The 13,354-nt window shown below is 41.9% G+C and overlaps 1 protein-coding gene across 1 annotated transcript; it reads right to left on the bottom strand.

The window, feature by feature from the left end:
* Positions 1-1,502: 1,502 nt before the first annotated feature.
* slc13a3 (solute carrier family 13 member 3) lies at positions 1,503-9,306 on the bottom strand. The gene is made up of 13 exons (XM_062392480.1): positions 8,700-9,306; positions 7,686-7,951; positions 7,186-7,364; positions 6,642-6,711; positions 6,058-6,237; positions 5,846-5,971; positions 5,593-5,685; positions 5,353-5,457; positions 5,146-5,243; positions 4,052-4,164; positions 3,495-3,656; positions 2,297-2,434; positions 1,503-2,219 (listed from the first exon to the last, which is right to left on the bottom strand). Exons 1-13 carry the CDS (start codon positions 8,805-8,807, stop codon positions 2,055-2,057), a joined length of 1,803 nt encoding a protein of 600 aa, XP_062248464.1. The 5' UTR covers positions 8,808-9,306; the 3' UTR covers positions 1,503-2,054.
* Positions 9,307-13,354: the final 4,048 nt, after the last annotated feature.

The raw sequence follows: 13,354 nt of genomic DNA, 5'->3' as shown, positions 1-13,354 counted from the left end.
GATTTTAGGTTTTTAAATAAGTCGCGAAAGGAAAGCAACGAGTTTTAAACTCAGCCTTGACTAACTGCATCATGTTCTTTTTAATTAATATAGTGGATTTAAAAAAACGGTTTTGTGGTTGTTACTTATTTACACATTATTTTTATATAATAAAATAGTTATAATAATACTACAAAAATTTCGCGGGACTTCTCTTACACAGATATTATTTTTTACAACATAATAGTTTAATTTTTTTTTATTCTTCAGCCTCATGAAAGACACATTCAAGAGCAAAAACTCATATATATATAAATCCAGTGTTTGTATGATAATTTACCAACAAATAGATCAACAGGGGAGGGTAAATTGAAACATCCATCATAGGAAGTCATTAGAATATTAAGGCTCAATTGAAAGTGCTGGAAAAGATCTTACCTGGGAGGAGGAATAAAAGTCTCTGTGATAAGCTTCATTCTCTGCGACACCGGAGAGTCGACACTGAGGATAAATAACTGGGAAGTGTTTGAAGGACTGTGAAGGTAAAAAGGGAACTTCACTGAACAGTCACAATCATGTTGGTGTTTGTGTGTCGCCTGCAAGCTCCCACGCTCAGACCTGAGCCAGCCGAACATGAGGCCAAATCATATGGAAAGAGGCATGACACATTCACACCACACACACACACACACGCACGCACACACCCACCCACACACAAACAATGTGACTGTAGTTTCAGAATGACACAGGATTTGATGTAATTTCTTGTGTTTGTTTCTGTCATCACACACAGTGAAGATGACCACACGGTTTATTTTATGGTTTATTATTATCAACATCCTCTGCTAAAGGTGGGAGAGGTCATCAGTTGGTCTGCCTTCAGGCTGAACGCTGAACCACTTCCTGTTTTACACTTCACTTTGTTCCAGTTAAAATGAAAAGACGTAGAAACTAATGTGGATCAAGGTTAGTGCTCAGGCCCAGTATATAGCTATTTGTAAGAAATGTTTTCTGGATCACACACACACACACACACACACACACACACACACACACACACACACATACACACACACACACACACACACACACACACACACACACACACACACGAACGTGTCATACAGTTGGGTACATCGTGATCTGAGACTGTGGGTTCAGCTGAGTCACTTGTAGTTTTGCATCTGAACGTGATGGGACCTTTTGCACCGACCCTGCCAACACTGAGTTACCACACAAACCTGCACAAGTTAAATATTGTTGTCTGGCCCAGTGACTTTAGCAAAGGTCCTTCAGGAAGTTTACAACAGCAAATAGATATTGTGAGGAATTTACGACTGTTTGCTCTTTCTCTCCCTCTCTGTCTGTCTCGTCTTCAGACTGTTAAACTTGTAGAGTGACATCTCTTTAAAACCTGACCAAACTCTATTTGGTTGTTGGATTCTATCAAAAACTGAAACTCAGATATTCTGAAAATTGCCAAAAACCACATGCATCAAAATTATCACGACAAACTCACACAATTTCCTTGTAACAGCATTTATACTGCATTACCTGCAAATCACTCTGTAACAAAATGTACACGTTCATTATTCAGGATTCATCCGCTAATACAGACAAGATTTAAAACACGACAAATAAACAGGTAATGTGATCTGTGGCTGATTTCAACCCAAAGTATATATATTTTTAAAAGGATTGTTCACAGATGCCTCTCTCTCATTCTTCATCGATACAAACAGCGCCCTCTGCAGTCACACTGGAGTTTCAAAAATACAGAAAACGAACTCTTCAGAGCTCGAGCCGTTGTTGTTTTATTTTTGTTGAGGTTAAATGTTTCTCTGGTTCTGTTTTAAAAAAAAGTAGTAAATAACACAACTTGTTCTGAATGAAATCTTGACACTTTCGAGAGCCTAAAAAGACACTTGACCTTAAAAACTTGTGAAAAGCGTCACAACAGGTGAAACCTGAAGCTCCCAGAGCGACACAGTGTTGACGTGAGTCCTCGTTTAGTGTTAGATCTTCACACGGTCCTCTGACCTCTGACCCCTCTGACCCTTCTCCTCTGCGAGTGATCAGAGAGTCGCATTGAGCGCCTGAACAACCACAGCAGCGGTCTTGTTGATGGGATGAGCCCATTCCGGATACGTGTGCAGGTCGAACATGAAGACGCCCCAGGTGTTCATGGCCAGAGAGACACAGAGGATGCCCAGGATGTTCATGACGAAGCCAGTCTTCACCTGAGGAGAGACGAGGATGTTGATTAGCCGCAGTTTGCGTATCGCGTTAGCATCGAGAGCCGCCGCGGTGATCTCACCATGTCTTTGACCATGAGGTGTCCTGAGGCGAAGGCGATGGAGTTGGGAGGCGTGGACACAGGCAGCATGAAGGCATATGAACATCCTACTGTGGCTGGTATCATGAAGTACAGAGGGTTCACTGACACATGAATAGCCTGCAGAGACCAACACGAACACATGTGGATGTTATATCACCGGCACGACACTGCACAGATGACCCATAGCTGCACTGGTTTCAATCAGACCTCACAAACAACCAGGAGAAGCCAGAGCAAAGATGGTGGAGCTTTATCTAGAACTCTAATTAACCCGTCAACTCAATCTCTGATGAGCACGAGAACATGGGGGGATAGGTTGTTGGTTCAAACTCTTGTTTTGTATATAAAGGCTCTGGTGAAATCCATCAAACGTGCTTTATAATGATACACGGATTGAAAGCTGCCTAAAGAAACAAAATCGGTTGCACTCAGTGGAAGGAAAAATCACAAATATGACGTGTAGAATCTTCTATTGGCTTATTGACACCGTTTCATACACATCACTTAAAAATCACGTAGGCTGGAAATTGTAAGAAGTAAGTGAGAAAAGGTTTATGAGCTTGTTTCCTCCTCCATGGAGGCAGTTCTTTAAACTGCGCTCGTCTGTTTGCTAGAAGGATTATGCAACAAGCTACTGAAGGGATTACCAGGTAACTCACTGGTGTGGTTCAGGAAAGAACCTGTTGAATTTAAGTGTGGATGTGGGTCAGAAGGCAGATCAGGGCATGAATTTTGGTGCAGATAAGTATAACCTGACACTATTGGGCCTTGGCGGAGGTATATGATCTCCGACCGCCCTTCAAGTCAGCTGCGATGGGCTCGAACCTACCCCCCCCCCCCCCCAGGGCCCTCTGAGGATGAGCAGCAGAGCTAATGAGTGGATGGATGACAAGGCTTTCTATACGTCCTGTAAACGATTGTTTTAGTTTGTGCTTTGCAGAACAAAAAGCTCCGGACAATAATTAGTGAAAACAGCAGTTAATGTCCAACAGGCTTCAAACAGAACATCTCCTGCCAGAGTTTAACATCCCCGCTAAGCCTTAGACCAACATCCAGCATGAGGTCAGCTTGAACCCGTGTTCCCAGCTCGGTTCACCAGTTTCCATTGCTTTGCTCTCGCCCAGCTACACAGCAGGAGCATGTACGTATGTAATGTAAAGTTGAATCCCAGTCTTACCAGTTCAGCAATGACGGGCAGGAATATGATGATCGTGGCCGTGTTGCTGGCGAACTCAGTGAAACAGGCCAGGAAAGCAGTGATCAGCATCACAGCTGCGGCGGGGGGAACCTCGGCCAAAGGTTGGAGGTGACCCCCGATCCAGGAGGCGAGCCCGGACTCCTGCCAAACGCCACAAGACAGGGGTCAAGGGTCAAGGAGCAAATCACAACATAATAGAGCCAAACGGAGAGAAGGACCCAAACAGAGCAGAGCCTCTTTCCTGTCACAGTTTATCTGGTTTCGTAAAGCACTTTGTTTTGAAAAGATCATTTTTAATATCTTAAGATTAGTCTTATTTGTAATTAGTCACTGCACATAAAGCCTTTAAGACATATTTAGTTATCTTAACACTTTGGTTTTTGTAGGTTTATTCAAAGTAGATTTACCCTTTACCGCTGTTTCAACATCTCTTTATGCAGAGCTAAGCTATCCAGCTAACAACTGAGACAAAACTAGTGAACGAATAAGATCAGTATTAATATTAGTTATGTTTTCAGAAGATCCAACTTCTTTACCTCACAAGCTTTGGCCATAGCGAAGCCGCCTCCGAGCAGGAGGATGATATTCCAGGGAATAGAGTCCTGGGCTCTCTGCCATGATAAGAGAGGAACGTAACGAGTGTTGGAAGCTGAGGAAAACGTGGAAAATAAAATACAATATAAGTCAAAGATAATTAAATATGAGATTGTTTCAACTTTTGGAAAAGTTGTCCATGATTTAGTTATCCTTGGGAGTACTAAAACATAGCTGGTGTGAGATTCAATCAATATCCCATTTACAACCTGTAAATATATTGGATGCTTTTCTGCTGCCTACAAGTCAAAAAAGGAGCTGGATTCATTTCCATATTCAAATCAACAACAGAAATATGACAAACTAAAAAAGAACCCAAAAATCCCTTATTTTATTATTTGTGCTGTCGTGCTATGTCTTTAACACTTCAGTAGTTTCCTGTTCAGCTTCTACATTTTGCTGAACTACAACCAATTTTCCACTCTGCTAGATATTCATGTTCCACTCTATTAAAACAATTTGACCTAAATTGAAAGAGACAAGCGAACCCCACGATTTGTTTTTTTGGCTCAACCCCAGTGGTTTATTTGACCAGCTGAGCATAATATGTACACCCACACGTGTCTCTTGTTACATGCAAGACACGTGCGCACACACACACACACACACACACACACACACACACACACTCACACACACTCACACACAAAAACCTCTGTGACAACATAACTTTGAGAGCTTACTCTAATCACAGAAACAGAGGAACCACAGTCTCACTGCAGACTTTCTAATCTGCATAATTAACATTCCTCAGGTTATTTCCACAGTTTAGCATCAGCTGTTCCAGAGAAACAGACTGAATTTCTCTGAATGTCTCTCGAGAAATGTAATAATCGATATGAACTTCTGACCCGACCTTAAAAGGTCAGGAGCTGTTAATTGGTCGTTTCCACTTGTATTGTCATTTTGATTTCTTTCCCTTTGTGTGGTTCAAATCTTATTATTCTTATATTTTAAACAGCTGGTCACTAATAATTTTTGATTAATTGGTTTGGAAACTATTGATTCATAAGGACGTTTACGAGAGGTCACTGACCTTGGGGGTCGAACCACCAGCTCAGAGAAGGTTTCTGCGACGGGAAGAAGAACAAAATGGAGACGATGATCACACCAGTGACAGCATCTGAGACGTACCTGCAGGACAAGGAGAGGACATCATTAAGATCATCAGCAGGCGATCATCATTTCCCAATAGAAAATGTACTGTAATTAATAATAAATCCAATACGCTGTGTTTTCTTACCCTTTTTTAAAGAACACAGACCAGCCGGTGATAAACTTGGGATCTCGTGTGAAGAGGAGAACAGCGAACAATACAAAGAAGAAAGCGATGGCTCCCTGTGCGAAACTGAGAGCGAATACAAGAAGAAAAAGATAAAGATAAATGAGATAAAGATAAGTCAGTAAACGACTCTGTGATCATGACAAATGACCTCATTCGCCGTCTGCTGCACGAGACTTGCAGACATACACGAGTCCTCACTTTATGGGCCCTAGTTTCTTGTAGTCGTCCTGGATCAGAGCCTGGGCTCTGGCCTCGGCCTGGGCTCTTCGGTCGTGTCTCTGGATGCACAATCTGCAAAACAAATAAACTGTGAGACACAAGGTATTTCAAGAGAAAGGAACTGTTGATATATAGAAAAACTCTGATTCTGCCTCAAAGGATTTAAATCAAGAAATGACATTTGGCCTTTACTGACGGGGACAAGTGTCATTTTCATTTCAGACATGTATACCGTGTGTTGAGTCCCCCGTAGAGATAAGCAATCCACAACCATCCCACAAACAGGAAGATTAGCATGAGCGGGAACGCGAACGCAAACCAGGAGCCGAAGTTGATGAGGTCACAGTCTGGAAAGTAACTGTGAAGCAAAATAAAAAGTTTGTCATCAACTTCTCTGAAATGACCAAGTTCTCTGTTTAAGCGCTGCACAGAACTTCAGGTCACCTCTTCAGCTGGCCAATCAGGATGAGGTTGGGTGCGGTGCCAGTGAGCGTGGCCGTTCCTCCGATACTGGCTGCGTAAGGAATACAGATCAAGAATCCTTTCCACACCTTCAGCTGATACTCCGACTCTGATCGGATCTCCTCAGTCGTCCTCACGTCCACCTGCTCCGTCCCGTCCGTCCTTTCAACGTGATCGGACATATCATTGTTTTGCATGATTTAGTTTTATTGCCCGGTTCAGGACTTTAAAAGGAAATAGTTTGACATTTTGGGACATTTGATCCCATTCATGTCCATAACAGATATAATGTCATATCTTATAATAATAGAAATAAACTTTATTTACAAAGCACCTTCACCTAGTGAAAGCATTTACAGCATTAGAACACAAATATGTGTTAGAGACAAGAAAAGATTGAAAGTAAATAGTTTCTTGTTTTTATGCTAAGCTAAGCTAATTAAGCATACAGCTGGCTCCAGCCTTATATTCACAGATATCTGACTGATATGACTCCTCTCATCCAACTCCCAGCAAGTTACTTGAATGTGTCATTTCAATAGTCAAATGATTCTTCTTCTTCTTACCCGTCTATCGACAGCAGTTGTTTTTCCACAGGCACGGCCGGCAGCGAATGCATCTTTAAGGTGCACTGACCTGAAAGAGAGTAAAAGAGTTTAAAGTAAAAACTACGTCTGGAATAACACTGATTTCCAAAACGTGAGGGAAAACTCTTTGTGTCTGTAATACTCAACAGTATGTCAATAAGCGTCATTAATCAATCATCACTTGAATATTGACTAACTTTGTGTCTAACAACTCAGTTTGTTGGAAAAAGAGGCTCAAAGTTCGCAGCTTAGATTACACATTGAAGACTCGTGGGGACAGAGGTTAAACATTCATGTCTGCAGGTTTCTGAAGTATGGACACGTTTCATTAATAAACAAATATTATTAAACCTGCATGTAGCGATTTTGGTATAATTCTGTGGCAGTGGGATTGAACTGTAAACACAACGTTGGCATATTATCACCTTTTCTCACTGGGGACATTATGATTCACTCGCTTTAATCTTGATTAAAGTAAAAATTGGCTTAGTTTTGTAATATTAGTTTTATAAATATGACGTACCATTTATGATATCGCTGTCTGAATCCTTCGGGGACTTGCAGTTCTTCTTCAGCGCCTCCAGGTCTCCGAACAGACTCTCCAGGATGGCGTTAGCGATGGGAAGCATCATGGCCGTCGTGGCCGTGTTGCTGAGCCACATGGACAAGAAGGCTGAAGTCATCATCATTCCAAATATGAGCCTGGAAAATAAAACGATTCTTGATCAGATCAGTGACACCGATCAACAGCACGGCAGCTCACTTGAACCTATGACTTTTAAGAGGATAATAGAATATTCTCAGTGTTGATAAATTACACAAGAAGACAAAACCATGTCTGTCGCTCGATGCTTTCACACTTCAAACTCCAGCTCCAAGAAGACAGACAACACAAGTATTCAAATTGGTCTCAAAAATGCTTTTTAAGATGCCACTGTTATTTTATCGACTGCAAACCAAACAGGAGTTCTGATTCCGTGGGGAACTGCCTTGAGCTCCCTCTAATGTCAAAGTTTCTCTCACCAGGCTGGTTTCACTCCCACAATGCTCAGGACCTTCAGGGCGATTCTGCGATGCAGGCCCCACTCCTCGATGGACGACGCCATAACGAGCCCGCTGAGGAAGAGGAAATTGGTCTCGAGGAAGTACTGAGGGCAGATCTTTTTCGACGGAATGATTCCCAGTGTTGGGAAGAGGCAGACTGGAAGCATGGCGGTGACGGCAAGAGGAAGGGCCTCGGTGCACCAGAACGTCGCCATCAGAACCACCACGTAAAGACATCGTCCCTCCTGGAAGAGAAGGAATCAACGTGCAGTCAGCCGCACGAACAAAAAGGAGACGGCAGACGATGGACGACTGACTTCAGAAAATCACTTTGAGGGTGTTGGAGTCATCTGTGTGCACAAGAGGCCTTTTCTGTGTAAAGCTTATAAGTAAATCAAAACAGAATATTAAATGTTAATGAATGACTGATTATGAACAAAAGTGAATTCTTTAGATTTATGTTGCAAATAAAATCATCACTTTACAACACCCTTTAATTTGATTGATTATTTAATTAATTAACCACTGAAGTCAATGCAATGTCAAAGAATTGTTTCAGTTTATCCATCACAACTCACCGGAGTCTCAATAGGATGTTTTCAGTTTTACTATTTTGTTCAATACAAAGTCCAAAACTAAAAGATGTTCAGAGTTATGAGACATAGACAAATCCTCTTGTTTGAGTTACGGGAAACATGAGAATATATGAATCCATGTTCTAAATAGCTGCTTGTCTTGATTCTATTGATTCTGTTCTCAATTCATTAATAACTTGTTTCAGCTATAAATTATGAATATTATGCACATTTGATTTATTTCCATTCTTGGAAAAGTCTGGTACTCACAAGTTGGAAAACAAACTTTTGAAAAATTCATCAGATTTTTGTGGATACGTTTTTCTACATTTGTGACATTTCTTTTACATGTCTGCGAATAAACTTCAATCTTCCATCCTTCACATGGAAAATGCACACGTGGGGAAATGCCACTCACCTTTTCGGGCAGAGTAAAAATCAAAGGCAGGAAGACGAGCGGCGTGATCAGCAGGATCAGCTGCTTGTGGACGCACCACAGCTTCTTGGAAACCACAGAGATTTTCATCGCCGGAGGGAAGTAGTTTGGCTCCGTTTGAAGGGAAAGGAGCTGCAGGCTGTTCTGAGAGGAACCTGCTCTGCTGCACTTTGAAGCCCCGAGCTGGAGTGTGCAGAAGATTAACTATGAGCTGAGCTACAGGTTAACTCCTCGTATGGTGCTGACAAATTGCTAAAAGGGCACAGTCCTCCTGTCAGGTTTCCACATGTCTCTCTCTCTCTCCCAGACTGGAGGAGTGAGGCATCTTCAGACACACACACACACACACACACACACACACACACACACACACACACACACAAACACACACACACACACACACACACACACAAAGACACAAGAACACACACACACACGCTCAGGGGTTAATCTATGTAAATGATATGTCATTGTTTGTCAGTGGAGCTGCAACATTAGTGCAACTTAACACTTAAATACCCTTACACCTTACACCTTACAAAATAAGGAAATGTAATAAAGAGGTCAAGAGGAAAAATATATCTTGTATTTGCATTCTTTTTTTTGTAATGGTTATGACATGCAATGATAACATGACAGGTAATGTGTTTAATGTGTAGTTAAATGCATGGAACTGTGAAGGATGTGTTATCGGTCAGGATTCATTGAGCGGATCCAGGAATTATTTTAATGTTCTTTAACTCTGTGGCATAGGGCATTATAACATTTAATTTAACCAGAAACTTCTGGATTCAGTGAAAAGTTATGGTCACCAGTAGGTTTTAAAACATCTTCTACATATGTTCTTGAGTAAAACCCTCTGAAACTAAACTAAATAATAAGATATCTCCAGTATTCACACCACATGCTCACACTCACTACTTTCACTCTTTGATCCTGGATGGTGAGTCGTCCACCCCCCGCCTCCCACCACAAACCGCCCTGGACACGATTTGGCTCGACTGATGTTTCAGCTCCATCAGAAGCATCACCACCTTCTCCTTACCCCTGTAATCTGAACACCCTCCCTGTGTAGACCTGGAGCCAGCCTGAGTCCTGGCAGCCTTGTTGACATCACGGTGTGTGTCTTCATCAGATGAGCCAGATCATCTTCTTCACAGCAGACATTTTGACTTGATGTGTCATAGCATCAGAGACACAGGTGGAGCTCACTGACACGAACAGTGGCTCGGGTCCAACAGGCACTGGGAGAAAACTCATGTGCTTTATTTTTACTGCACTGGAGGATCCTGCTCTTTTCTGTATCGAGTTATTATTATAATTATTATTATAAGTTTCATAATAATCAATTAGAATCTCACAGTTTCCTCAGTGTGTCAAGAACCAGGAAGTATTCCTTCAGTGAAAATGTCTCACAATGTTAAAGAGAGTTAAAATCTTGGATCTGCTACAAAATTCAATGGCTTCTTATTTGACCTATAAAACATCCATCCAGCAACAAATCCATAAAGTAGATTTTGCGAAATCTTGCAAACAAATAAACAAACGTAATGAACAACTTAAACAAAGGTTGCAGCAGAGGTTTGAGCTCAAAGTGCAAACAAAGCTATAAATCCAAAAATCCAAAACCAAAAGGAGACGTGAGTCCATAAAAATAAAACATCATAAGCCTAGTTATAAATATATCTGCCACATACTGACACTGGAAAAACCTTTATTATAACAATTGTCATCGCTGCTCCCTTCATCTATGTCAGACATTTTCTTTGGATTAGATATTTTAGATATTTATGCACTTCTCTATATATACTAGACACAGTTCTTTGTTATGAGTGTTGTTATTTTGTTAACATATTATGTTTTATTTCCCCCTTTTGATAGTTTATCTTCATTCTGATGTGATGATGAAGATGTTTCTCTTTTCTGTATGCAAATGTAACCCCACCTTGACCTTGTAACTGAGCTTTTGAATAAATACACTGTATACGGGAAGTACCGTCGAAGTTGGCTGCGACCTACTCATAGGTGCGGACTTCCCTTGCAAGTAAAAACCAAGTACTTGTCTATGTGTGGTGTTTGATTCGTGGATTCTTACAACATTGATACATGTCTGGGTGAAATTCCCTCGACATATTTGGTCCTTCGAGCAGGATGCCAACAGATCCAGACCAGGGGAGCAGATCGAGTAAATCTGTGGTAAAAAGTAAATTGCGAGGTGCCGGAGGTAAATTTGAGTGGAGTAAGGATTGGCAAGGAGGATTGTTAAAAATAGATGAAGAAAATACTGACGCTTATCCACTAATAGAAGTAGCAAATCCCGCTCATGATCCTGCTAATAATCAATCCCAACCAACAATACGAGTATTCAGAACTTGGACACAAAGTGATGTTAAAGCCGCAGTGGAGGGAGTGCGATCATACAAAGTGAATGTCGTAGAATGTGGGGAGGACATCATGGGTCTGATGAACATGTATCATTTAAATGGTACAGAAATGCAACAAGTCCTGATGCAGATTTTTGGGCCAAATTGGATGAGAATCCAGGGAAATTGGACCCGGATGGCACCAGCAGTGGGTGCAGCTCGTTCGCTCCCACTGGCAGCTGACTCCCCAGCACTGCAACAGGCTGTGGAAGGTGTCATAGCTAGAGCAACACAAACGTTCACTCGACGCGCTGATTATGGACTAATTGGTCAGACAAAACAAAAAGATGATGAATTGGTAGCAGATTTTCGACCAAGATTCGAAAAAGTTTTCAAAGAGAATAGTGGACTACCCGTGACCGAGGACGACGAGGGGCCGTACAGACGACAATTAAAAAACGCTCTAGTGGGAGCAGTACACCCAGGAATAAAAGACTGGGTGTTAAAAAATTATGTCTATTTTATGTCTCTGGCTGAATGCATGAGCTGGCTGATTCACGCAGAAAAAGTCATTAAAAACAAGAAAAAAGGAAAGCCAATTGCATCTGAAGCATTTTGGCAGGGTGATTATGAGGAAGACAGTAATGTGTTTTTCTCTGGGGGTGGTCAAAGAGGTCGGACCAGGGGACGAGGAAGAGGAGTTTACGGAGGAAGTGGCAAGTTTAGAGGAAGAGAGCAGCAGCAGAGACCAACTGACAGATGTTGGGTCTGTGGAGACACAGACCACTGGGCTCGGCATTGCCCAAAGAATAATGAAAAGCAGTGACTAGGCAGAGCAGCAGAACAGAATAGGGGAAGTGAAGAGGAGGAAAGTGAAGAGATATTGCTTGATTTGACTGAGACGTTTCTGTTTAATTCCAGCAGACCTGAAGTAACGCTGTGGGTGGAAAACGCCCCAGTGGTTTTCATAGCAGATTCAGGAGCCTGCAGGACAGTTATAAATACACCGTTAGAACGCAGATACATGTCAGACGAACATGTCAGAGAAAGATCAGCAAATTGACAGATTGACAGGAAAGTGTTGACCAAATATATTTGATGATAGAAGATCCAGAAACGGGAAAACAAGCCAAAGCATCTCTAGTAGTTGCAAGCAACTGTCCGTTTAATCTTCTGGGATGCGATGTGATGGTGCAGCTGGGAATCGGGATATTACCAAACAACAAGGGGGGAATGTCTGTAAAACGGGTGGGGGAGGGAGAATCTTCCTTATTCGTTTATCAAGAACAACAGGTTCCCACGTATTACTGGTCACTCGATTTCTCCTTGAAAGACTGAAAGAGGCAAAAGCACTCTTGGGGTACGGCCAAACCGCTCACGTGTCACTTCAGAAGCCGCAAAAGAAAAAATGGAAAGACTTAAATTATGAAGCCAGAATGGTGCAGAGAAACGATGAGTCTGACTGGACGCAGGAAGGAGACGTGCAAATAAATCCACATAGTGCGTACAAGAGGGTGTCACTGCACTGGGTTGCAAGAACCACTCCACAGACACACCTAACAGATAGCACAGACACATGAACCATGCTGTTAACAGAGGAGGAAGAGAAAGAGTTAAAAGAGACACCAAAATGCCTGTGGACAACTGGATCCACAGTTGTGGGTGCATTAACAGATTGTCCACCAGTTCAAATTAGACCAAAAGGAGAATATCGACCGCGCATAAAACAATATGCTCTAAAAAAGATGCAATTGACGGAATCCGCCCTGTAATAAGAGAATATTTAAAAGCAGGAGTTTTGATACCCTGTCCCGAGTCACCGTGTAATACTCCGATTTTTCCAGTCAAAAAGGCAGCACCATCCACAAAATGGAAGAGCGCCCAATGTCCCTGATCCACACACACTGCTAAACAGCATGTGACCATTAGCTAAAGTATTCTCGGTGATAGACCTAAGTAATGCATTTTTCTCTATTCCCCTACATGAAGATAGTAGGTTTTGGTTTGCATTTACGTTTGATGGGAAAGGATATGCTTACACTAGGTTGCCTCAAGGGTATGCAGAAAGCCCTACAATCTTTGCAGCTGCCATTAGTAACTGTTTGGCTAAATTTGATCCACCATCAGGAAGTCAAATATTATCTTATGTAGACGATATTCACATTTGGCAAAAACAGGAAATAAAGTCAGCAAAGACAACTACAGTTTTGCAAAACCTAGGTCAAATATCTAGGTCACATGTTAACGGCAGAAGGCAGAAAGATTAGTGAAGAT

The sequence above is a fragment of the Platichthys flesus genome, chromosome 7 (genome assembly GCF_949316205.1).
Source record: "Platichthys flesus chromosome 7, fPlaFle2.1, whole genome shotgun sequence".
Taxonomy (NCBI): domain Eukaryota; kingdom Metazoa; phylum Chordata; class Actinopteri; order Pleuronectiformes; family Pleuronectidae; genus Platichthys; species Platichthys flesus.
Note: the sequence above shows the minus strand (reverse complement) of the source record. Positions and strands in the feature narration are given on the sequence as shown.

Bases quoted from the DNA above. Each gene is read 5' to 3' on its own strand.
- slc13a3 (XM_062392480.1), bottom strand. From the start codon at position 8,807: ATGAAAATCTCTGTGGTTTCCAAGAAGCTGTGGTGCGTCCACAAGCAG. The intron at 7,952-8,699 runs GTGAGTGGCATT...CTTCTCTTCCAG, and splicing joins TTTTTACTCTGCCCGAAAAG to GAGGGACGATGTCTTTACGT. The intron at 4,165-5,145 runs GTCAGTGACCTC...CGTTTTCCTCAG, and splicing joins CTGGTGGTTCGACCCCCAAG to CTTCCAACACTCGTTACGTT.